The following is a 23,835-nucleotide window of genomic DNA, read 5'->3' as shown; positions in this document are numbered from 1 at the left end:
ATTTGATTTGGAATCACAAACAAGCAAAACAATTCCCTCTTGAAACTGCTTTTGAAATACTAAACAACTAAGAATAATGTCCAGATTCATACATGGCTGTTAAAATCATTTTATGTTCAAGTCACATGAGAGAAAAGGATTGAACATTTTCCTTTGTAGAGTGATTTCCCCCCTTTGGAAAGATTTCTATCCACAGTAAAATTGCAATGAACTTCAAACTTGCCAAGAATTGGAAAAGTCCTTTTGCCACAAGCTCTTTTTAAATTGGAATTATTAGTAAGTTCCCAGTTTGAGGAAAATAGTACTTCACATAGGAAAGCCTGACTCTAGCTAAATTAAGACAAATGAGTCAAAATACTGTAAAGTTGCAGTCACTCTCTGAGTTAGGTGTATTAAGATAATGAAAGCGCTAAGCCCCATTATGTTGATAAATAAGTCAACAAGTTTGAAAGAGGAATTTATTCTCAACATACTCATTAAATATGCAACTGAAAATAAATATCCTGAAACTGAAAAATTATCTAAACTAAATAAACTGAAAAATTTATCTTTTCATTCTTACATTACTGCCTTTTCAAAAAGACCACTTTTGTTATCGTTAATGGCATATGAATGTAAAATACATCAAATAATTCATTGCTTCATCAGTGAAATTCAATTTATTTCATTAAATAGCAGAAAGATATTTTTGACCTAAGTAGTAGCATTACTTTTTTATGGCTCTTGACTATAATTACTATGCCTTTATCTACTCTTTGGAAAGAGCATAAAGTCTTTGAAGTCTTATACCTGACTACAAACCCTTACTCTATTACTTACTAACTGTAAGGTCTAGAAAATGATGTCTTCTAGAATTGAACAAGGATTAACTGGGATGAAAGATATAAAATGTCTAATATAACACTTGACACTTAGTAGGTATGCAATAAATCCCAACCTCATTACTTCAGCCCAACGAATTCAACTTTAGTTCAGTCTAATACAAACATCCCATTTTCATTCTAATGAAAAATGCTGCTCTCTCTCTTAAATAAAGTCTTTACTTAATGTCACCTTCTCAAAGAGATCTCTACTGGTCATCCTATTTAAAATCAAAACACACACAAAGGAACACACTCTCCTTATTCCCCTCCCTAGCTTTATTTCACTCCAGAGCACGAATAAACTTCTAATGTTCCACATAATTCACTTGTTTTGTTGTTTGCCTCTTCCAACTAAAATGTAAGCTCTGTGAACAAAACCCTTAATTTGGCAACTGGTGGCCAAACCCTTAGTTTGGCTCTGGCCTTCCTGTGGCCTCCCCAACCCCACAGGGTGAGGAGTCTATAGGGCCCACTTGGAGACTATGACTCCCTTTTTTATCCTATTCCAAGTACCTGGGACCCCAGAATTCCCTGCTCAAACTATCTTAGGTACTAGGCTGGTGCTGGCCTCTTTCTCTAGGTTCAAGGGCAGACTGTTTATGGCAAGGGTGATGGGGAGGAGAGTGCGTACACCTCTTGAAGGAATGTCCCTAAGAGTACAGAACAGAACAAAGATTGAAAGGGGCTCTGGAGGTGGGCCATGTATGGGCTTCCATTTATATTCTTGTACTCCAGCCCCACAAATATTTGGGGAAGACCTGTCCATGAGGGCAGGGGCTTTTGTCTGTTTTGTTCACTGATGTATCTCCAGTGCCTAGGACATAGCCTGGTACCCAGGAGGCATATAAAACATGTTTGTTGAACGAATCAAGTAAGTAAAATTATAAGACTATAATAACAGATATATGCAAGAGGAAGGTATGAGGGAACAGAAACATGAGTAAGCAAAGGCTTGGAGGTAGAAAAAAGATTTACAGAATGGATTCTACTCTTTAATACAGACAAAGGAAACCATGTGATACAGAAATGAGAGAAGTAGACTGGCAAAGAACAGCTAAATCACCCTAAGAACACAAGCTTTGAGATAGAAAAACACGTAAGACAAAGTAAGCCCCACTCTGTTCGGCAGAGTAATGAAACCGTTCGATAAAGAAACAAGAGAAAGGTATACATGCAGAGAAAACCTAAATCACATTTAAATACTGAAAACCATGCAGCTGAGTCCTTAAGCCCCATTATATCCACTGTTCCTTTAAAGTTCTTAAATAGTCCACCTTTTTCAGGCTCTCATGCACATATCCTCACAACAAGCCCTACAAAAAATAACCGTTCCTTAAAACCACAAAAGCCACACACACTTTCCTTAACCTTGCCCTACACTATTTACTCACTTATTTTGTACAGCTACCCAGTACACAGTCTATACTAGTGAGATAATCTAATACTTTCATCAGGTTATTTGCTCAGCTTAGAAGTCTCTCTTGCATTCTCTCTGCCTTTTTAAATCTTATTCTCATTTCTCAAGGTCAGGGCACCATTTTCTCTACTTATTGGTCTCTAGTTCTTCCTTTTGTGGGTATCTCTAATCCTTCAGAACTACAACTCCTCTAATATGCTAGCCACATGTAGCTAATTAATGAAAATTAAATAAAACTAAAAATCCAGTGCCTCAGTTGCAGTGGCCACATTCCAAGCGCTTGACAGCAACATGTGTTAGCATAGTTACAGAACATTTCCACAGAAAGTTCCACTGGAGAGCACTGTTCCAGAGCAACGCATTATCATCTACACCCTGTAGCACTTTCATGTGCTGCAAATGGATTCTCAAAGGAGTCTGGGACATGTTTTGTTTGCTGGGTCCATAATATTGAAACCCATATGCAACTTTATATTACTAAAGGAGAACTCGCATCTGTTCCCCACGTCTTCTAACTACTACCTGATGTAAAAGGATCAATTAAGCTTTGGAAAAAAATTATAATCATTTTGTCTTCTAAAAATACTATTTCTTTCCTATTTTCTCCACTCATTCTGGGACTCTAATTAGGCACATGTTAGACTTTTTCTCTGTGTCCTGCACTTTTCTATAGATTTTTAAATTCTTTACTCTCTCTTTGTTTTAGTTTGGATATTTTTCTAATGACCTATCTCCAAGTCTACTTTTGCCACCTAATGCTATGTCTGGTCTACTATTAAACTCATCTAATGAGTTCTTAATTTCAGATGATGTTTTTACAGTCCTGGAATGCCTCTTTGGTTCTGTTTTATAGATTTTAATTCTCTGCTGGAATTCCCCAATCATCATCCATTTTGCCCATCTTTTCCTATAATTACTTTTACATGTTGAAAAATTTTTAATTCCTTGTCAGTTAATTCTAGTATCTGGATTATTGGTAAATCTGCCACTATTGTTAGTTTTCTCTCTTAATTAAAGGCAAAATCTGCCTACCTCTTTTCTTTTTTTTTTAATACGAAATTTATTGTCAAATTGGTTTCCATACAACACCCAGTGCTCATCCCAAAAGATGCCCTCCTCAATACCCATCACCACCCTTCCCCCCCCTCCCACCCCCCTTCAACCCTCAGTTTGTTCTCAGTTTTTAAGAGTCTCTTATGCTTTTTTTTTTTTTAATTTTTTTTTCAACGTTTTTATTTATTTTTGGGACAGAGAGAGACAGAGCATGAATGGGGGAGGGGCAGAGAGAGAGGGAGACACAGAATCGGAAACAGGCTCCAGGCTCCGAGCCATCAGCCCAGAGTCTGATGCGGGGCTCGAACTCACAGACCGCGAGATCGTGACCTGGCTGAAGTCGGACGCTTAACCGAATGCGACACCCAGGCGCCCCTCTTATGCTTTTGCCTACCTCTTTTCATGTCCAGAATTATTTTATTTCATGTTGGATATTGTGTATAAAGACTGTAGACACTCCAGATGAAGTTTCCTCTATCTAGAAGGGTTTCCCTTGTCTCTGTTGAGCAGACACAGCAAAGGGCTGATAACCTACATGCAGTCAGGGACTAAGCTGATTAAGAGCTAGGTTCTACTTATCATAACTTACATTCGTCTTCTGGTTCTCATCTCTTCCTCAGGAATGTCCCTCTTAGGCTTTCAATCGAGAGCCTTGTGGATCTCTATTGTCTCTGACCTAAAAGTCTGGGGGATTCAATCTGTCTTTCAGAGGTTTTTCCACTGTGCTCTTTGGCCTCCTATCTTACTTACTCCATTTCAAATATGACAAATAAGTTGAAAAGGAGACAGCCATGTGTTGAAGGCAGTTCCCACTCCTCAAGCAGGGCCTTGTCTTCTAGCTACCTCAAGAGCATAGGTGATTTTAGTCTACTGAATTTTTTTTAATTTTTTTTAATGTTTATTTATTTTTGAGACAGAGAGAGACAGAGCATGAACGGGGGAGGGTCAGAGAGAGAGGGAGACACAGAATCTGAAGCAGGCTCCAGGCTCTGAGCTGTCAGCACAGAGCCCGACCAGGGCTCGAACTCACGGACCGTGAGATCATGACCTGAGCCAAAGTCAGATGCTTAACCAACTGAGCCACCCAGGCGCCCCTGGTCTACTGAATTTTAGCCACCCACTTGGCTTCAAAATTGAGCATATGTTGGCATGCCCGGGTGGCTTGGATGGTTGAGCATCCAACTCTTGATTTCAGCTCACATCATGATCCCAGGGTTGTGGGATTGAGCCCCACGGCAGGCTCCACACTGAGAACAGGGACTGCTTGGGATTCTCTCTCTCCCTCTGCCCTTCTCCCCTGCTGGCACTCTTTTCATCTCTCTCCCTTTCTCTAAAAACAAACAAACAAACAAAAAATCTAGCATATGTGCACTAGGTAAAAATAACCATGCATTCAGGGCTCCTAAAGTTTTCAAATTTTTGCCAACCACCCAAGACACCCAGTCTTTGTTAGTTACTCCTTCCCTCAGAAGAGTTCCTTTACGTGGGCTAACGTCAATCCTTGGCTCATACCTAAAACTGGCAAATAATCTCAGGGAACAAAACAGCTGATAATAAGCTGCTCACCTCACAAGGACTTTACTCTCCCCATACTTTTAGTTTACTTAAATAGCTTTGCTTACATACCTTTCCTATGTCTTTAAAATATATCCTTCCCCATTTATCTGCTTTTTATTTTGTTATTGTAGCAGAAATGGTATTCTGTCATGGCCTACTATATCCTAGTTTGAAACAGAAGCAACCAAGTATGTGAGTGATTTCTTGATTCTGTTCGCTCCTTTTTTGAGAGCCTTTTATTTTCTCCTCAGTGACATTTTGAAGGCTGCATATTTTCTGTTTTTCCTCATTTTTCACTAGCCTAAGGAATGATAGAGGCAGAAGTAGTGTTCAGCCGAGGAGACAGTTTGAAAACATTTCTGGGTTCTACACTCTATCCTAAGAGTTTATTATACATTGTATGTATTATAAGAAGATTCACTGCCTCTACTTAGACTATATCTCATTCAAATGGAGAGGGATCATTTAGATAATTTCCCCAGTTCACTATGTAGCACTAGAGGCTTCATTTGTGTGTGTATAAGTTCCAGGGTTATTTTTTACATTTTAACCAGATTACTATCTACTTGCCACTTCTACTATTCCTCTGAAAAGGAGGGAAAAAAATATTTTTCAGTTTGAGAAATATTAGTGATAATTCTCAGGATCTATCAACTGACTAGTATAATATCTGGGGACTGGGGCTATATTAAGTTGCTAAGTCATGCTGTGCATCTTCACTCTGAAATCTTCAGTTTCTTTCCTTGGCCATCGTTTTTTAAGTTATTATATCTAATTGCATTATTCTTTGTTGTTTGCTCTCGGTGAAGGTTTTTGCTAGTTGGTACTATTTTACAGCCATTTTGGGGGGAGAGAAATTCTATGAGTTAAACTCTACCATTTTAATTTGGATATACTCAGAGGTTTGTTAACACTCTAAAGTTTAAAGAGCCCTAATTTTCACTGCCCTGGCTACTCTATGTTTTAAAGATCCAACATTTTCCTGATCAGCTCACATAAGTTATGAAATCAGTTAATGCTAATGATTATGTATGCATTATTTTACATCTGTGTGACATACATTCAATGCGGACACAAACATTAGACTCAGAATAAGGAAAAGACATGTACATGTGACTTTTCAGTTGTGCCTGACGTGCAAAATACTGCTAAACCACACTGAAAGGAATAAAATTAATTAATATACAAGGATAGAAGGAGGAAAATCTTTTAAGAAAGAGGTATGAGAATATGTGTATAAACTGCTTGGAATTGGGGAGTTGGAATTCCAACTGGAATTGGAATGAGAAGTGAACATTCTCAATAGCTTCCTATCAAAACCATCTAGGTTCAGAAGAAGATTCTGATTTCTACTGCAGGGGAACTTATTTGACCATCATGGACAAGTTTCCTAATAAGCAGTAGTAGGAAAAACAACTCGAGGACTTAAAATGAATATGGTTTCACAAGATTTTGTGATCAGAGGGGTGTCTATTTTTATTTATAAATGAGGAAACTAAAATCTAAGAAAAGTTAATTTGCCCCATATAATAATGACATAGATATTTCAATTAATTATCATCTATGACATCAAAATTCTAAGTTCCCTAATATTTTCTACTTTTGAAGTGCTCTTCCCAAGACACTGTTTCAAATGTAAATCATATATTCTTTCCATGACTAAAAAAAGAACTTTACGCCAAAAGAGCAAAAGTAACAGGATAGTAGGTAATAAGCTGTTAAACTACTTTTCCATAGTTACTTGGTAGTAAATATTTGTAACATTTTTTGCTATTCCAACAAAATACTGTACCTGGCTATGGTACAGCTGTGTATACCTGGCTAAACCAATTATTTTCACACTTTACTTTTTTACAGTATATTTATCACAAACAATTCCTTCTCTTCTCCACTGCCATCTGGTTTCAGAGCTATGTAGACTAAGCCAGCTCCACTATTAAGTAACAGAAACAATGTGATTCTAATCTCAATAGCATTTAACCATGGCTTTGCGCACTGGTATAAAAGATTTCATAGTAGTTATGAGATCTTAGATAAGTTATTTTCTCAGGATTTTGGTCTCCACATTTATAAATGAGACTGGATTAGACAATCTCTCCTCTACTTCCCAAAACTTTCTAAATTTGTTTATAAATTTTATAGTAATTAGCTGACTCTTACCAATTTCTAAACAAAATAAAATAAAACACAACAAAAAAAAGACCTCTCATTCTTCAGATAGACTTCCTCATTTTGATTTACTTAGTTCTAACAAAATATCCCAATGACCTTTAAATGAAAATATTAGTTTGTCAGTATCCATAACAGGTAAAAAATTAAAGAATTTATACAGTACATTTCTGGTTCTAATCAAGTCCAAAGAATGGATTTTTTTGTTTGTTTAAAATCTTCTGCCTTGACTACAAGTACTTATGTAATATAACAAGAGGTTGACAAGTTTTATTCACAGAGAAATCATATAAAACTCTCTGATGTATCCTACAGGTATTAAGTACTAACAACTAATAACAACCAAAAGAAAGACAAGACTTATTAATATAAACTAAATGGGTTTTGAGTATGTAGATGAAACTGATGATAACTAAAAGTTTTGTGAACTGGGACTAACTTTCCAAATGGGAATATAAACAGCATACAAATCACAGTTCCTAAAATTGTATCAAGATGAATAACTGATAATTTAAGGGTAAATGTAAATTTGACACGAAAATTTTGTTGAACAAATGAATGAATTCCCAACCACAGAAGAGTGTCTAGCACATAGTAGATACTCAACAAATGTATGCTAAATGAGTTAAGACCAGTTTCTTTTTGAAAAATAAGACCTGGGTGCCTGGGTGGCTCAGTCGGTTAAGCGTCTGACTTCGGCTCAGGTCATAATCTCATGGTTCATGGGTTCAAGCCCCGCATCGGGCTCTGTGCTGACAGCTCACAGCCTGGAGCCTGCTTCGGAATCTGTGTCTCCCTCTCTCTCTGCCCCTGCCCTGCTCACACTCTGTCTCTGTCTCTCAAAAAGTGAATAAACGTGAAAAAAAATGTATTAAGGAAAAAAGAAAAAGACGACCAAGAAAATTTTAAACACTTAAAAAACACATTATTGGCTACTTACTGGCACAAACATTTGAAATGAGGACAGGAAAACTTATTTCAAACCAAATAAAGATATAAAGAATAGCTCTAGTCAAGAAACAATGTGAAATATTCTCCATGTCTTAATCTACAATTAATTATAGTCTGCCATAATATCTTCAGAGAGGAACAAAATGGAATTTATATAGTCTCTCAAGATTTAGTTTAAAATGTGAGTAATGAAGGGTGCCTGGGTGGCTCAGTTGGTTGAGCATCTGACTCTTGATTTTGGTTCAGGTTGTGATCTCACAGTTCATGAGATTGAGCCCCATGTTGGGCTCTACATAGAGCCTGCTTAGGATTCTCTTTTTCCCTCTCTCTCTGCCCTCTCCTGCCTTGTTCTCTCTCTCAAAATAAATAAATAAACATTAAGAAAAATGAAAAATACAATGTGAGTAATGTAGATGAGAAAACCATGTCTTCTTCATTTTCCCCTTCGTTCACTGAAAAGACACTTATTGAACACTTACAAAAGCAAGTGCTTATTCCTTCCCTTCTTTTAGGTCCAGCATATAGACTAAGCCAAAGAACAATGAGCCTAGGTTGTATAAAAGGAAAGTTTCAGTATGTCAATGTCATAACTCATTTTCCATTCAATTCCTATTGTTCCATGTATGATATATATTTATAACATCCAGATCAACTTTCTATATTTATATCTTCTACAAATAAAAAAACATTTTTATCATTTTTATGACAGTACATTAAACTGTACCTTAGTTTTTTTCTCATGCATTGACTTGTGGATGCGTTCTCTTAGGGGTTTCATTGATGAATTATTCACTTGTGTGGGAGATCTATGTCCAAAGAAAAGCAAAAATCTATAAACAAAAGTAGGTTTTTAACTTGTTTTTGCCCCTCCCCTCCCCCAAAGCAGTAATGAAATAAAAAGACAACTAAATCTTGTTGTTTATAATACTATGTAAAAGTGTCAGTATTACTATTGAAAGTTCTAAATATTAATAATTTGCTATGTTAATTAATACAGTCACTACATATTTGAATTTCTGATATATGTAAGGTACTGTGTAAGATATTATGAAGGACAGAAAGTAGATTCATTCATTGCCCTGAATTCAGGCATCCTGAAGCCTAAAGTACAGGAAATAAGATACCCACACAACTAAAATTTAAAATAAAAAAGGACAAGAGCCATAGCAGGGGAATTCAAGAGAAAAATATAGTTTAGAAATAGGACGGTCAAAGAAGGCACAATGGAGAAAGAAACACTGGAGCTTTGGAGCCAGACAAACCTGGATTCCTCAATAAATTCCTTTCTGGCTTAATAGAGCCAGAGTCATAACCTCTTTAACTCAAAAGACTGTTATATAAGAATAAAGAATAGTCTATTCTAAGAAACACTCGTTTATAACCTTACATTGACTTATATTCATACACCACATTGTCCTTAATTTTATCATTTCAATGCAGACCACTAAAAATTCACTTTACCATGAATTGGTACTTGTCTGCACAATGACAATTGTAAATACTAAGGTAGCTATAAACAATTGAAATATGTTTGGCCACATGATTGAGAAAAATACTTCTTTAAAATGGATGTAGGGATTAATTTTGTTTAAAAAAAAAATTCCATAAACACAAAATAACTTTCTCTACAAAAATGGTAGAATTGAATCTGAGAAAAAATTAATCATTTATGATGTTACCTAAAAAACAAACTGTGCTGAACAGAAGTAAGGTAAAAGAACACAAAATAAAGGTTCAGTTCCTTTATACTTTTTTCATAAACCAGTGATAAATTTTCATTGCTAGGAAAATATTTGGACAATTTTGAGGTAGAATATGGAAGAATTATATCATGCCCAGATATAAAAGAATAATCACTGAAAGCTGGTGAAAAGGGTTTAAATAAATTGGAGGACAACACTGAATGACAGACCATTGCAAAGTTTCTCTTTAAAGGGAAGAGAAAAATAGAAAAGATCAAACAAGTAGGATGACTTTGTAAAGTTTCTCCACAATGTACTAAATACAATTTGAAATCGTTGTTCTAAAGTTTTACACGTTTCTATAAATGAATGCTCATTAATGAAAAATATCACCAACCTACACAATGTCTGACCTAGTTGCTGTTAAAAGTGGAGCGTATCAATGTCTTGCATAGAATACTAACACTAATTTAGTAAGTGTTTGTCTTCATAATGTGAGGAAGAACCAAGAGATACCAATTCCAATTTAAGTTTGGTGTATATGCTCTCTCTGGTTCTCACGCAGAACAGCACAATCCTTGGAGGAGAGACCTTAGGTTTTGGAGCAAGACACTTTTGCTACTTGCTTAACTGTGCTCTCTTAGGCAAATTACTTCATCTTTCTCTTTCTCAAGTGTCTAATTCTTCACTTATAAAGTGGGGATATTATTGAAAGAGGTTGCTATGAGAGTTAATATAAGTGAAAGCAGTTAGCTAAGTTCTTGACATACACGACAAAGAAAATGAATATTTCCAAAGCAAAAAACAAGCACAAAAAAAAAAAATAAATAAAAACAAAACCAAAAATACCTGTCATACTCTCAGAAGATACTATGCTTTTATATACAACTTTCTCACATCCAAATGTTCAATCTCCCTTTAACTTTTGTCTTCTCTCTTCACACTTTTCTGTAGTCTCCAAGTTTCTTACCATAGCATGTATTTCCTTTTACTTAATGAGGTATATTTTCAACATTCCCTTTATAGACTAGAGTTAACATTCACATACATATAACTTCCACAATACTTACCTAAAAAGTGTAAGAATAGAAATCCCATTATGATGAATTGTGTTTTCATCATCATATAAAAGCTCTGCTTTGTTTTTGGTAGGCAAACTGGCTGCTTCCTCATCCAAAAGAACTAGTAAAATTTTCACAGTATCTCTGCCACAGTATGCAGTACCATGGTTTATAGCATAAGATTTTGGCTAGAACAAAAAATAATATTAAGTAAATGTAATAATCACCTAAGTTGGGTCAATCAGTCATTCTTTTCCATTTCTTGTGCCACCATTCTCCTCCTCTTATAGTTTAAGTAATAAAAAAAAATCAGCCATGGGAAATGGCTTTAAGGCATGTAATATTTCTCCCTCAAGTCATACCAAAGTCAATCTTATCACCTTCCAAAAGCACAAAAGAATATAGAAAATAGTATCATCAGGGAAGACATTGGTTCTGATCAAAATAACATCCCAGGCTTGAAGTCAGAAAATTTAGTAACTACCTAGCTATGTGACCCCAGCCTCATGACTTAATCTCCTTGTGTATTTTTTTCTTTTTTATACCAAAGAGAGATGGTCTGAATACCAACCCCACAGATGGCCATAAAGATCTATTCAAATGCAAAAATTAAAAATGAGTTCACATTCATTCACTCAGTAATCCATTCATAAGTACACACCAAGTCCCAAGCACAGTGTTTGAAGCTAAGGCTACAAAGGTAAAAACCGCTGCCTCAAGGAACCCATAGTCTCCTAAATAAAATAAGAAAGTAACTAACAAGTGCATTACAAAGTACTAAGGGCTATTTATTTTTTAATATTTATCTATTTTTGAAAGAGAAGGAGAGAGAGGAGAGAAAGAAGGAGAAAGAGAGATAAAGTGCATACATGCAAGCAGGTGAAGGGCAGAGAGGGAGACAGAGAAACCCAAGCAGGCTCTGCAGCTGTCAGCACAGAACCCACCACGGGGCTCATGGGAGCTTGATCTCAGGAACCGTGAAATCATGACCTGAGCTGAAATCAAGAGTCAGATGATGTTTAACCAACTGAGCCACCCATGCACTCCCTTAAGTGCTATTTCTAACAGAAGATATACATGGCATAATAGGAGCACACAAAAGGTAGTGAACAATTTACTCAGGAATCAACGATGTCTTCATAGAGGAGGAGACACATAGGGGTAGGAGAGACCGTGGTACTTTGAAGGATGAGGTAACATGATATAACTAAAGAACAAAGTAACAGAGAGAGTTATGCAGGATGAACCTGGGAAAGCTTTGTATATCTGGCAAAGAAATTATAAGTCAGTCTGTTACAGAGTTAAAATCTTTTGCTTTATTAAGCAAGGACATTAATGATTCTATTTAGATTTTTAGAAAAATGATGGCAATGTGTAAAATATATTCTAGGGTAAGAATGTTACTAAGTCTGGAGACAGGAACACAAATTAAGAGACTGTAATAGTCCAGCTTGGAAAAGGAGAAGGTAGTAGCAGTGAACTAAGATAGTAGCAGTGGAGATAAAGAAAAAAGCAGATTAGGGGCGCCTGGGTGGCTCAGGTTGGTTGAGCATCCGACTTCGGCTCAGGTCATGATCTCGCGGTTTGTGGGTTTGAGACCCGCATCGGGCTCTGTGCTGACAGCTCAGAGCCTGGAGCCTGTTTCAGATTCTGTCTCTCTCTCTCTCTCTCTCTCTCTCTCTCTCTCTCTCTCCCCCTCTTCCACTCACACTCTGTCTCTCTCTCCTTCAGAAATAAATAAGCATTAAAAAAAATTTTTTTTAAAGAAAAAAAGCAGATTAAAAGAGGAGAGCTAGAAAAACTTAGTGACTACACAGAATAAGGGAAAATATATGATAATATAATATTATACACGGACACATGTAAGCACAAACCCTGAAGATATCTCTAGCTGGGTTTGATACAACTTACTAATAGCAGGTGCTTTATAACTCTGGGAAAGTTCCTTAACCTCACTGTGCTTCAGTTAAATCGCTGGTAAAATAGGGGTAGGTAAAATAGGGGTAAAATAGGTAAAATGCCTAACCCATACAGCATGGTGGACATTGTGCCTAAATATCAGAGTCACCCTTTCTGAGACATCTGTTGTAGCTGCACCACTTCCCTCAGCTTCCATCAACTTGGTCTTGGCCTCCTTTCTCTACTTGACTTGACCAAACTAACCTGTATAGCTGCACTGGAATTTAAACAAACTGCTTAGTTTACTAATGATTACTAATCACATTGTATGTACTTATCACAATAATAATGACTTATCACAATATATGTGCTTAACATAGATTTTTCATTAGTACCAGAGAGAGAAGTCCACATTGTTTAACATTAACTTATTGAGAATTATTGGATAGTATTTTTCAAAGATTTCTGATTTGACTGAACACATAAAATTAAGAACCAGGTTGGATCTTTACTTGTTGTGACAGGAAATGGGAGAGACTGGTGCTCTTAATTACCTGAGTTGTGACAATTCCTGACTTAGACTAATAGTAATAACATGGTTCTCATTTGAGCCAAGCTAGTCACAGGAAGTGTTAACACACATGAGACAACCACATGGGGCACACAAGGGGCAACAACCCAGAATCTCCCCTATCTCCCCTATGTCCCACCTTCAAGTTAATGTAAAAACATGCATTGTTACAGAAAAATAACTAAAAATGGTTCTGTGAATAAACAGATGAATAATAAAAAATAAGCAAAAGTCTTTCTTCATCCTCTGATTATTACAATCATACCTAATGAAAAAGAGCTTTTGTTGCTTGAGTAACTAAACTGCAATAAATGGATTATAACACATTCCCCAAAATTCTTTTCTAGAGCTGAAAACATGGTAGACAATTTCTCCTATAATACTAGTTTATTGTACCATACAGTGTTTGATTCCCTATGTTAAAAACAAACAAACAAACAAACAAACAAACAAGAAACAGGTAAATATTCTGGGAATATATAGTTAAAAGATTTCTAAGTATAAGAGAAATTCCTAATGTTTCCAGTAGGCTGGTAAGAGAGGTAGAAAAGAACACATCATAAAGATTTTAAAAATTCTATTGAAGAAAAATAAACTGAATAGAAACCATTTCTCTTGCTGTTCCAGAGTACCTAGTACAGGGATCAGAACCAGAGAAACCTGGTTCTTATTTTATATTTGAGTAAACGGGAAAATAATGGTTTCATAAGAGTAATTATTGAAAAACATTACAAAACACCTTAATACCCATTAAGAATTATAAACTTCTAGTGCTACAAGGGATAGTGAAGATTATCCAATGCCTTCTTTAACAAATACACACAATTGGCCCAAAGATGTTATGATTTACTCAAGTCGAACATAATCCTATATAATCCTATTGAGAAACTTAAATTTTCAACATCTTAAACGCAGGAAACACATGCTTATGACTTAAGTAGCAATAGTAAACCATTTCTATAACAAGTAGAAGCGATAATGTTTTGTATGGAACAATAATGAAAAATAAAAAGCTCATTACCCTTGCAGGACTGATATCAGTGGTACCAAGAATTACATCTCCTTGTTGAGAATTGATAATATTTTTAATCCTCAAATCCAAATCCTGAGCTACTTCCTCTACTGCTTTACAAAAAGGATCCCTGCTGTTCTGGCCTTTAATCAGCTGCATCTTTATCACTGAGAGTATCCGACCCCCTGCAATGCTGAAAATAGAAATAAGATCACCCTTACAATAGTATTAGAAATAACAATATGCTTATAAGCTTGAAAATATACTTCTCAGAGTGAATCAACACTTTTCAAAAAATAGGACATTGGTCTTATAAATCAAACTAACACATTTGAGAAAAGGATGAGAACCATGAGAAACAAAATTTAAAAGTTTTTCTGAAAGCAAGTCATTTCAATAAAGGTAAGTTATTTCTTCCTTGATTTGAAAGCTGAAGGGAAATATTTTAGTTATATATGATACATAATAACAGTTTCAGGTACAGTGATACATACATAATATACTTAAAAATATGTATCTTTAAATACAAGGTAATAGAAACACTACCTCCCAATTTATACCTAGAATCTTGCATTACTTTAATCTTAAAATCCATTCGCTATTATTATCCTTAAATCACAGATGAGAAAATTGAGTCTCAAAAAGGTTAAATAGCTTGTCCAAGAACACAGAGTGCCTGAGCTAGGAAAGAGGTAGTGAGGACTGACCTGAAGCATGATATTACATTCTAATATGAGAATTGTTATTACGTGGAAGCAGAAATTAAGCTAGTTAATACTGATCTAAAGCAAACCAGAGACTGGACCAACTAACTATGTCCAAAAGACAAGTGTTTTAAAAAACCTGAAATCAATTACTTCTTTATACTAAGCCTGAGCCTGAATGAATTTAGGTTGCAGTTCCTGCTCTAGAAGGCTGACCTAAAAAAATGTGAGAAATATATAGGAAAAAGGAGTTTGATCTATTACAAGGAAGAAATTAGAGGTGTCCAACAATAGAAGAGGGCTCTTTTTTAAAGTCGGGAGATCTCCATTCCTAGAGCTATCCCTGGAAAGGTTGTGCAGTGCTGATTGAGAAGGTGGTATGGCCTGGCTATAAAGTCAGATTACCTGAGCACAAAATAACACCTGTCCCACCCCCTTCTACCTTGGGTATGCTGTTTAACTTTTCTGTGACTTTTTTTTTTTTAATTTTTATTTATTTATTTTGAGAGAGAAGGAGAGAGTGTGTGCCCATGCACATGCAAGGGCAGAGAGAGAAAAAGAGAGAGGGAAAGAGAGAGAAACCTAAGCAGGCTCCATACTGTCAGTGCAGAACCCAACACAGGGCTTGATCCCAAGAATTGTAAGATCATGACCTGAGCTGAAATCAAGAGTTGGAAGCTTAACCCACTGAGCCACCCAGGTGCCTCAAACTTTTCTGTGACTTTTATAGTGGCATAAAGGAAATTATGAATTAAAGTTTTAATCCATGCTGTCTTATTGCCAGGTTTTATGTTTTAGGGAAGAAGCCAGGTTTCCTAAGAAACACTGGAAATATGATTATTTACAATCAAATAGCTGGTCCAAATAGAGATGGAAAGTTAGAAGAAAATTGCAGAGACACTTAATGTATGATTAGACCAGTGTCTCCCAAATTTGCCTAATTATCAGAATCATATTCAGCATTTGTTTAAAATATCAACTCCAGATCCCACCTTGTTGAATCACAAACTGCAGAAAAGAGTACTGAATAGCTGCATTGTTTTAAAAGTACCACAGGTGATTCTAACAACCACACAAGCTTGGGAAACATTTCATTTAAAAGAAAAAAAAGGAAGAAAAAGCTTCTTGAGAAAGGAAGAATGCTAATTTTTACACTACCAGTTTATACTTTGCACACAGAAGAAATGATTGATATGACCACTATCACATGCGACAATCTAAAATTTTTTACAATAAGACAAAAGATACATATTTTATGATTATTCATATCATTTGCAATAGAAAAGTGCTTAGGAGCTTTCCACCTTCCACTTACACTATGGTGGACTAAATACCCTGGGGGAATATCTCGCTGAGTTTGGCAGGAATAGGGGGAAATCTCTAAATACCACTTAATTTCTCCCCCAAAAAAGGAACAGACAAGACCTGGAGTAGAAAGTTGGGAGTTACAAATGGGATGCAAGCAGAATGAATGGGTTTTCCTGAAGGCAAAAATCTCTAGCAGTACTTTGATCAGGACACAAAGCCCGGTGGGAGAAGGCAACCAGAGAATTTCACATTGAGTCTGAACCTTCTGAGGGAGAAGGAACTAGTAAGGGTTGTATTAGATTTATTTTATGTATTTTATCTTTTTGAAGCTCTTTTTTAAAAATTGTTTTCCTATTTGGTGATGACAGAGAAAAACAATTGCTTATTGTTTACTGACCTTGTGTCCAGCAACATTGTTAAACACTACTATTAATATGAATAATTTGCCTTTAGATTTCTGGAGTTTTCTACATATACAATCATATTATCATCAAACAGAATTTTATTTCTTCCTTTTCAATTGTTACATCTATTTCTTTATCTTGCCTTACTACACTGAATTGAACATACAATATTGTGCTAAAAAGAAATGATAAGAGTAGGAACTCTTACCTTATCTTAAACCTTAAATAGAATGCTAAAACATTTTACCAGTAAGGAGGTCTGTATAGAAACCCTTTATCAGGTTAAAGCCTTTATTCTCAGTTCATTTGACACAGAGTGGGTAGCCCTGTGAGTGTGGATGTCCCAACAGACTCCTCATCTTAGACAGTCCCCAGGCTTTGTCTCTGCTCCCTCAGAGTTTACCAGCATAAGAACAGACTTTCCAAATCACCAAATACTCTCAAAATAAAAGCTGGCTTCCCTTCTTGACTTCCCTCTTTGACTTTCTTCCTTCCCCTAGTTTTTGGCCAGTATTTTCATTATAAATGCCTATTCATCAACGCATTCAAAAAGTATTTAAAAGATATGTATCCAGCATTATTAACTATTTTCAAGGGAAGGTTCAATCAGGAGACCTAACCTGCCATATACCTGTCATCAGAAGTCTGAGTAAACTCTAAGAATTCTTTTATATATACAATCACTATCTTTTTCAGTGGTTTTTCCTTGATTTTCAATCAAAAGCACAGAAAGTAATTGGATGAAATGAAGCCGAAATGAAAGCACAACACTATGTGCCTCTTCTGGCAAATAATCTAATGGAAGAGTTTTGTAAGATTCAAAAGGATAATAAAACATGAAAGAGTGTTGTAATGTCAACTACAATAACAAAAAAATGCTTTTAATGATATTAGGTAAAAGTCACCTTTGCCTCCTTTTCTCAATTCCTTCCTTCTAAAGATGATATAATTCCCTGACTGAATTAAATCAGGAAAAAGTGTGTAAGATTTGTGTTTCAGATCCTTGCCAAGCTCAACATTTTGACCTTGGTAAAAAATACCTCAAACACTAGTGCTGTGACTAGTCTATTGCTTGCTATACATTCTCTATTAGAGCCCAATATTAGCTCTTCAAAAATCTGCTCAGCAACATGGTAGTATAATCCAGACTCTTGCTTCTAGAGCCTGGAATCTCTGAAGTTTTAACTCAAATGACACCAGGATATTTGTGCTAGGCAATGGGGATACAATGAATAAAATATTTCTCTTTAAGAGGTCACAATTAACCACATGAGAAAGTGAGATACTAAAGGTATAAAGGGAGTTCAAGTGGGGAGGTAAGGGAAGAAAGAGTATTTCACGAAGGCATCCCAGAAGATACATTATGAGTACTCTGGAAAAACATCAATAGAAGAATTTAGGGGTACCTGGGGAGCTCGGTTGGTTAAGCATCCAACTTCAGCCCACATCATGATCTCACGGTTCGTGAGTTCAAATCCCACATTGGACTCTGGATTGATGATGTGGAGCCTGTTTGGGATTCTCTCTCTCTCTCCCTGTTTGTCCCACCTCATTCACACTTTCTGTCTCTCTCTCTCTTTCTCTCTCTCTCTAAGGTAAATAAATAAACTTAAAAAAAAAAAAAAAGGAAGAATTTAGGTGAAAAAGAGGTAAACTGTACCTACTGACTACCAAATGTATCAAATTAAAGCCCTGGGGCAGAAAGAGAAAAATAAAACTAGTGAGGGAAAACAATTAAATCACCAAGCTTGTAACAAAATATTGTGAATGAAGAAGAACAATAAGCAGTAAAACACAAATGGATGGTTATACTTCAGTGTATTTATTGAATATTCTTACTTTACTGTATGGATTGGCTTTCCTCTACTATCTCCAAGAATTAGAAAGCTATTTGCTAAAACACATTTTTAAAATTTAAATATGATTAAAAGTGCTACATAAGATATATCAAAAGTGCTTCTAGAATATTTTTAAATGATAAAAAATGTAACATTAGAATTTTGGACCAGAAAATTTCAACTAGATTTAACATTCTATAAATGAATAATAGTTAGTCCAATAAGTATAACTCAAATATACATTTAAAAGTTGTGTCATAAATTTGAAATACATATTGGAATTTGCTTCCATTAAACAAATTGGAATTTGTTTCCATTAAATATTGGAACAATAGAGAACTAATTTATGTAACCTGAAACCCCTAATTTAAGATATTTTTCAGGAAAGTATATGCATTTTATGGTGGCACCTACTGGCAAAATGTAGAAATACAACCAAATTATAGCTAAGATGGCCTGATGAAAAGTTGGCAATGGGGAGGGAAGTGTAGGAATTGATTCTTTCATTTCTTCCCTGTCTGTTTGCCATCCTCCCTTTGATTCAAAGATTACTGTGTTTCCCTACTACCTCCACCCTATTCTACTCAGTTACAAGAGTTAAGTATATTTTTATCTCTAAGTTTTAAGGTTGAGAGACAGGCTAGAGAAAGATGCAGGCAGGAGTTAGAGCATTTAGAATGTGTATATCATACTGAGGTTTCTGGAGTCTTATCCTGTACCTAATATGAATCATTGAAGAATTTTAATCATGGGAGTAACATCCGTTGTTTCAGAAAGACCACTGGCAGTAGTGAGGACAGCAGAATGGGGCAACTCAAAATGGAGGAAAAAGAACAACTCAGAGAGAAGTGAAGAAGTTCAGGCAAGAAAGGATAAAAGTCTGAAAACAGACTTTCCATACAAAATGGAAATATAACATAGTAGCTACAGGAATAGAGATGAGAAGAAAGAATATCAAAAATGTTAAGTAAGAAAAATTGATGGATCTTGGTGGCAGAAGGGATAGAGAAAGGAGAAAAAAGGAGTTTAAGATATGTTCCAGATTTCTGCTTAGGTAGCTTGAGAAAGAGAGGCTTCAAAAAGCTGGGGCACTTTAGAAAGAGAAAAAGGTTTGCAGGAAAGATGAAGACTTAGTTTGGGACATGTTAAGTTTTAGTTGCCTTTGAGGTCACAACCTAGAGACAAAGATGTATTTTTGAAACTCAGGAAAGAGGTTTGGATCCCACTGAAATATAGATTTAGAATTTATAGATATAGAATTTATAGGAGTAGATGGAAAATAAGAGAGAGAATGAAATCTCAGAAGTATGGGGAAAAGGGTTCTAACAGAGAAAATGATCAAATTTAAGGACATTTGGAGTCCAAAAAAGACCATACCAACCTGATCACAAGTGATCTTTGGCAGAATAGCTTCAATAGAGTGGAACAGTGAATGATTGTGAGTCAGTTAAGTACAGACAAGTAAATAGATATTGAGTGTCTACTCTGTGCCAGAAACCATGTTAACTCTAAGGGATATTAGTGAAGAAAATCAACAAAACCCTCACAGAGTCTGGTGAGGAATACATATTAAATAATTAGAATTGGGAAATGGAATAAAGGACAGCATTTTTTTTTCAAGAATCTCAGTTATAGGGGCGCCTGGGTGGCTCAGTCGGTTGAGCGTCTGACTTCGGCTCAGGTCACGATCTCGCGGTTTGTGAGTTCGAGCCCCGCGTCAGGCCCTGGGCTGATGGCTCGGAGCTTGGAGCCTGCTTCCGATTCTGTGTCTCCCTCTCTCTCTGCCCCTCCCTCGTTCATGCTCTGTCTCTCTCTGTCCCAAAAATAAATAAATGTTAAAAAAAAAAATTAAAAAAAAAAAAGAATCTCAGTTATAAAAGGAAGGAGTGGGGCGTCTGGGTGGCTCAGTCAGTTAAGCATCCGACTTCGGTGCAGGTCATGATCTTGCAGTTTGTGAGTTCAAGCCCTGCATCGGGCTCTGTGGTGATAGCTAGGAGCCTGGAGCCTGTTTCAGATTCTGTTTCTCCCTCTCTCTCTCTGCCCCTCCCCCACTTGCACTCTGTCTCCCTCTGTCTCAAAAATAAACATTAGAAAAAATTGATTTAAAAAAAATCAAAAAATAAAAGGAAGGAGAAGGAATTGACAAAAACAGAGAAGATCGTTTGTTGTTTTTTCTTATAATCTTTATGGACTGTGGCAAAAGTACTAGTAGAAGTTGAAATTATAAGACAAAATGAATAACCAATGAAACAATGTCCCAATAGGCTACTCATATTATCCCCACTGTAGAAAATATCCTCCCTTCTCCCCATCTGGGCTTCATATCACACCCATTCTCCATGTCCGTCTAACTCCTTCAAGTCCATACTTTAAGATTAAGCTGAACTGTAACAGCCACCCAGGTAAGTATTCCTGACCCTTTATCCCTGCCTCCCACAAATAAGGCAATTGTCCTTTCCTCTGTACATCCTCCTATTGCATAAATAGGATATATGGTTTTAGCTTTTAATAATTCTTTACGATTATGAGATGAATATATACTTAGTATACACAAATGTCACCATAAAGAAGAAATAAAGATCGCTTAGGGCACTATTTAGACACCCACATGAATATACCCACTACTTGGACACCTACTTCTTCAGTGTCTTCACAAGAACACAGAGTGAATTACTCACTGTGACAAGACAGGATATCCACAATAACTCACTGATAAGTTAAAGAATTTAAGATGCCTCATCCTAGATGCCTCTAAAATGTACTTCTATCCTGTAGATAATTTATCCAAACCAGACATTCCTCCAAAGGGAATGCAATTATAACAAACTACAGTGGACTGAATGTACACATTTATATCTGCTCCCTCCTAAAGCTGCAGAGAAATGACAGAAATGCAAGTGTTTTAAATCCACGAAGAAAAAGAATGGAAGAGGAGACAATAGCGGATGACAGCAGAGACATACAATGAAAGGATGGAAAGATGAAAAGCAGACGGACATGTGGTAGCTGACTACTCAGAACAAAGAAAGCTAAAACATATGTAACTGCTAAAAGAGATTCCAATAAGAAGCAACTCCAGAAATTCTCAGATATTGAATTCAATACTGAAGGCTATGATAAAGGGGCTGCAAATAAGAACTGGTTGACAGTCTTCATCAGAACACTTGACGCCTCAATCTCTTCTCCTATTCTGAGCAGTCAGGCCAGTGCACTTCCCTCCCCTCAGCATGGAAAGCAAGATCACTCTGAAGAAAGTAAGCCAGATGAGCTCTAGACCTCAAGGCAATGGGAACTGAAAACAGAGAGACTGAGTAAAAGTCAACAGACTGAACTGGGAGACTGAGCATCAGCTCCTATGCGACTTCAAATCCCAGAATATTACTAGACTAGCTAGACTTACAGCTTTCTGAAGGAGACTAAAGGATGCCACTGTGTAAATTCTGGGGTAAGTTCCAAAGAAAAGACCTATAGTTACCGACATTGGGAGAATCCCCAACAAAGGAACTAACTGGATGCCAGGCTATAATGAAATCCACTGTACAGAACTACTAATCAGCTTTATAGAGTCTCATTCTGAAATATGATGGAAGGGCTGTTCAGAATCACCATACATTTTAGGAATACCTCTAACATGAAAGATTGCAAAACAAACAAAAAAGAAAACATTCAACTTAGATAACAACAAAGACAATCCAGGAAGCAGATAAAAATAATCTTAAAAATATAATACTTTTAGATAAATAAAACATGATATAAGATCACATTCAATCAAATGAGAGAATACAATAAAAATATTTGTCTCCTGTTTTTCTCAGAAAGCCATGTACACCAATAAGGGGTCTACCAATTAAAAATAAAGTCATGGGGCACTTGGGTGGCTCAATCGGTTGAGCTTACGACTTCGTCTCAGGTAGTGATCTCACGGTTTGTGAGTTCGCCCCGTGTAGGGCTCTGCGCTGACAGCTCGGAGCCTGAAGCCTACTTCGGATTCTGTGTCTCCTTCTCTCTCTGCCCCTCCCCTACTTGTGCTCTGTCTCTATCAAAAATAAAAAAATGTAAAAAAAATTTTTTTAAATAAATAAATAAAGTCATGATTCAGAAAACAAGGCAGAGGCAAAGAAAATTCATAAGGTAATGAAACTTCACAGTTACCACTGTGAAACAGGCCTAACAAGCAAAAGTACAAACTGAATGAAGAAGATAGTGCATTCTCCAAAAGGAATGTCTTCAAGGGCAAAACCCAGAACTTATAGATAACCTTATTATTAGGTCTAATAAGAAGAAATTGTATAGTTTTATTGGGAAGCTTGATAAAGATTCTATAATAAAATAGGAAGTCAAGCAATAGAAAAAAGTAGATAATTATTAACTGAAGAAAAAAAAACAGGGGCGCCTGGGTGGCTCAGTCGGTTGAGCGGCGGACTTCGGCTCAGGTCATGATCCCGCGGTCCATGAGTTCGAGCCCCGCGTCGGGCTCTGTGCTGACAGCTCAGAGCCTGGAACCTGTTTCAGATTCTGTGTCTCCCTCTCTCTCTCTGACCCTCCCCCGTTCATGCTCTGTCTCTCTGTCTCAAAAATAAATAAACGTTAAAAAAAAAAAAATCTATACAAGAAAGGAAGTATAATCACAGCATATCACATAGCTTAGGTGTAGGCAGTATTTACAGAGTCATAATAAAAAAATTCTAAAACATAACTTAAGCTGAAATTGTAGTATAACTAGATATGAAGGATGAACGAAGTCTGTGTGTATCTGTGTGCCTAACAGAAGGGAGAAGACAGAAAAGGGGGGCTGGGAGGTTGGCATAGGAAGTTAATACTGTCTAAAACTGAAAAAATCAACAAATAGCTGAATAAAAATTTCATTTAAATGAGGTAAATCTAAAAACAAAAAAACATAAGTCAATTCATATGTAGAGGACTATTTTACTGTAAGTCCATAATGCCACTTGATTTTAACAAAATATACCTATATTTGCTTTGCTAAAAATAAAATATTTTTTTAAATTATCTGTGATCTCAGAAGAAACAGCCAGCCAATATATTTGAAAGTTCAGAAGATGTCACTATTATTGACTATAAGTCACATTCAAAAAACCTCTTCCAAATTTACTTCCTTGGAATGGATATCCACAAAGAAGACAGAAGGATGTAATTCAGAATAAAATCCTAAGAAAAAAATTCTTCTTGGAATCTTACAGTGAAAAGAAGTTTCATGAAATAAGATATAGTGATTAAAAGAATGGGTTCCAGGTTCAGAACTGAGTTCAGATCCCAGCTCTGCTACTTAAATAACAATGTGACTGAGTTAAATTACTTAGTCCCAGTGCTTCAGTTTCTTCCTCT

General features: G+C 36.1%; 1 protein-coding gene across 1 annotated transcript in view; it reads right to left on the bottom strand.

The window, feature by feature from the left end:
• Positions 1 to 23,835, bottom strand: part of LOC115519504 (PARP1 binding protein) — a 66,163-nt gene that overhangs the window by 5,616 nt on the left and 36,712 nt on the right. Inside the window, exons 7-9 of the mRNA XM_030323512.1 lie at positions 14,245 to 14,428; positions 10,763 to 10,941; positions 8,735 to 8,816 (exon numbers count right to left, since the gene is read on the bottom strand). Coding sequence (XP_030179372.1) covers positions 8,735 to 8,816; positions 10,763 to 10,941; positions 14,245 to 14,428 — 445 coding nt within the window. The remainder of the gene's footprint in view (positions 1 to 8,734; positions 8,817 to 10,762; positions 10,942 to 14,244; positions 14,429 to 23,835) is intronic.

This window comes from Lynx canadensis, chromosome B4, assembly GCF_007474595.2.
Source record: "Lynx canadensis isolate LIC74 chromosome B4, mLynCan4.pri.v2, whole genome shotgun sequence".
NCBI lineage: Eukaryota > Metazoa > Chordata > Mammalia > Carnivora > Felidae > Lynx > Lynx canadensis.
The sequence above is the reverse complement of the archived record's forward strand: the minus strand, read 5'-3'. Positions and strand labels throughout refer to the sequence as shown.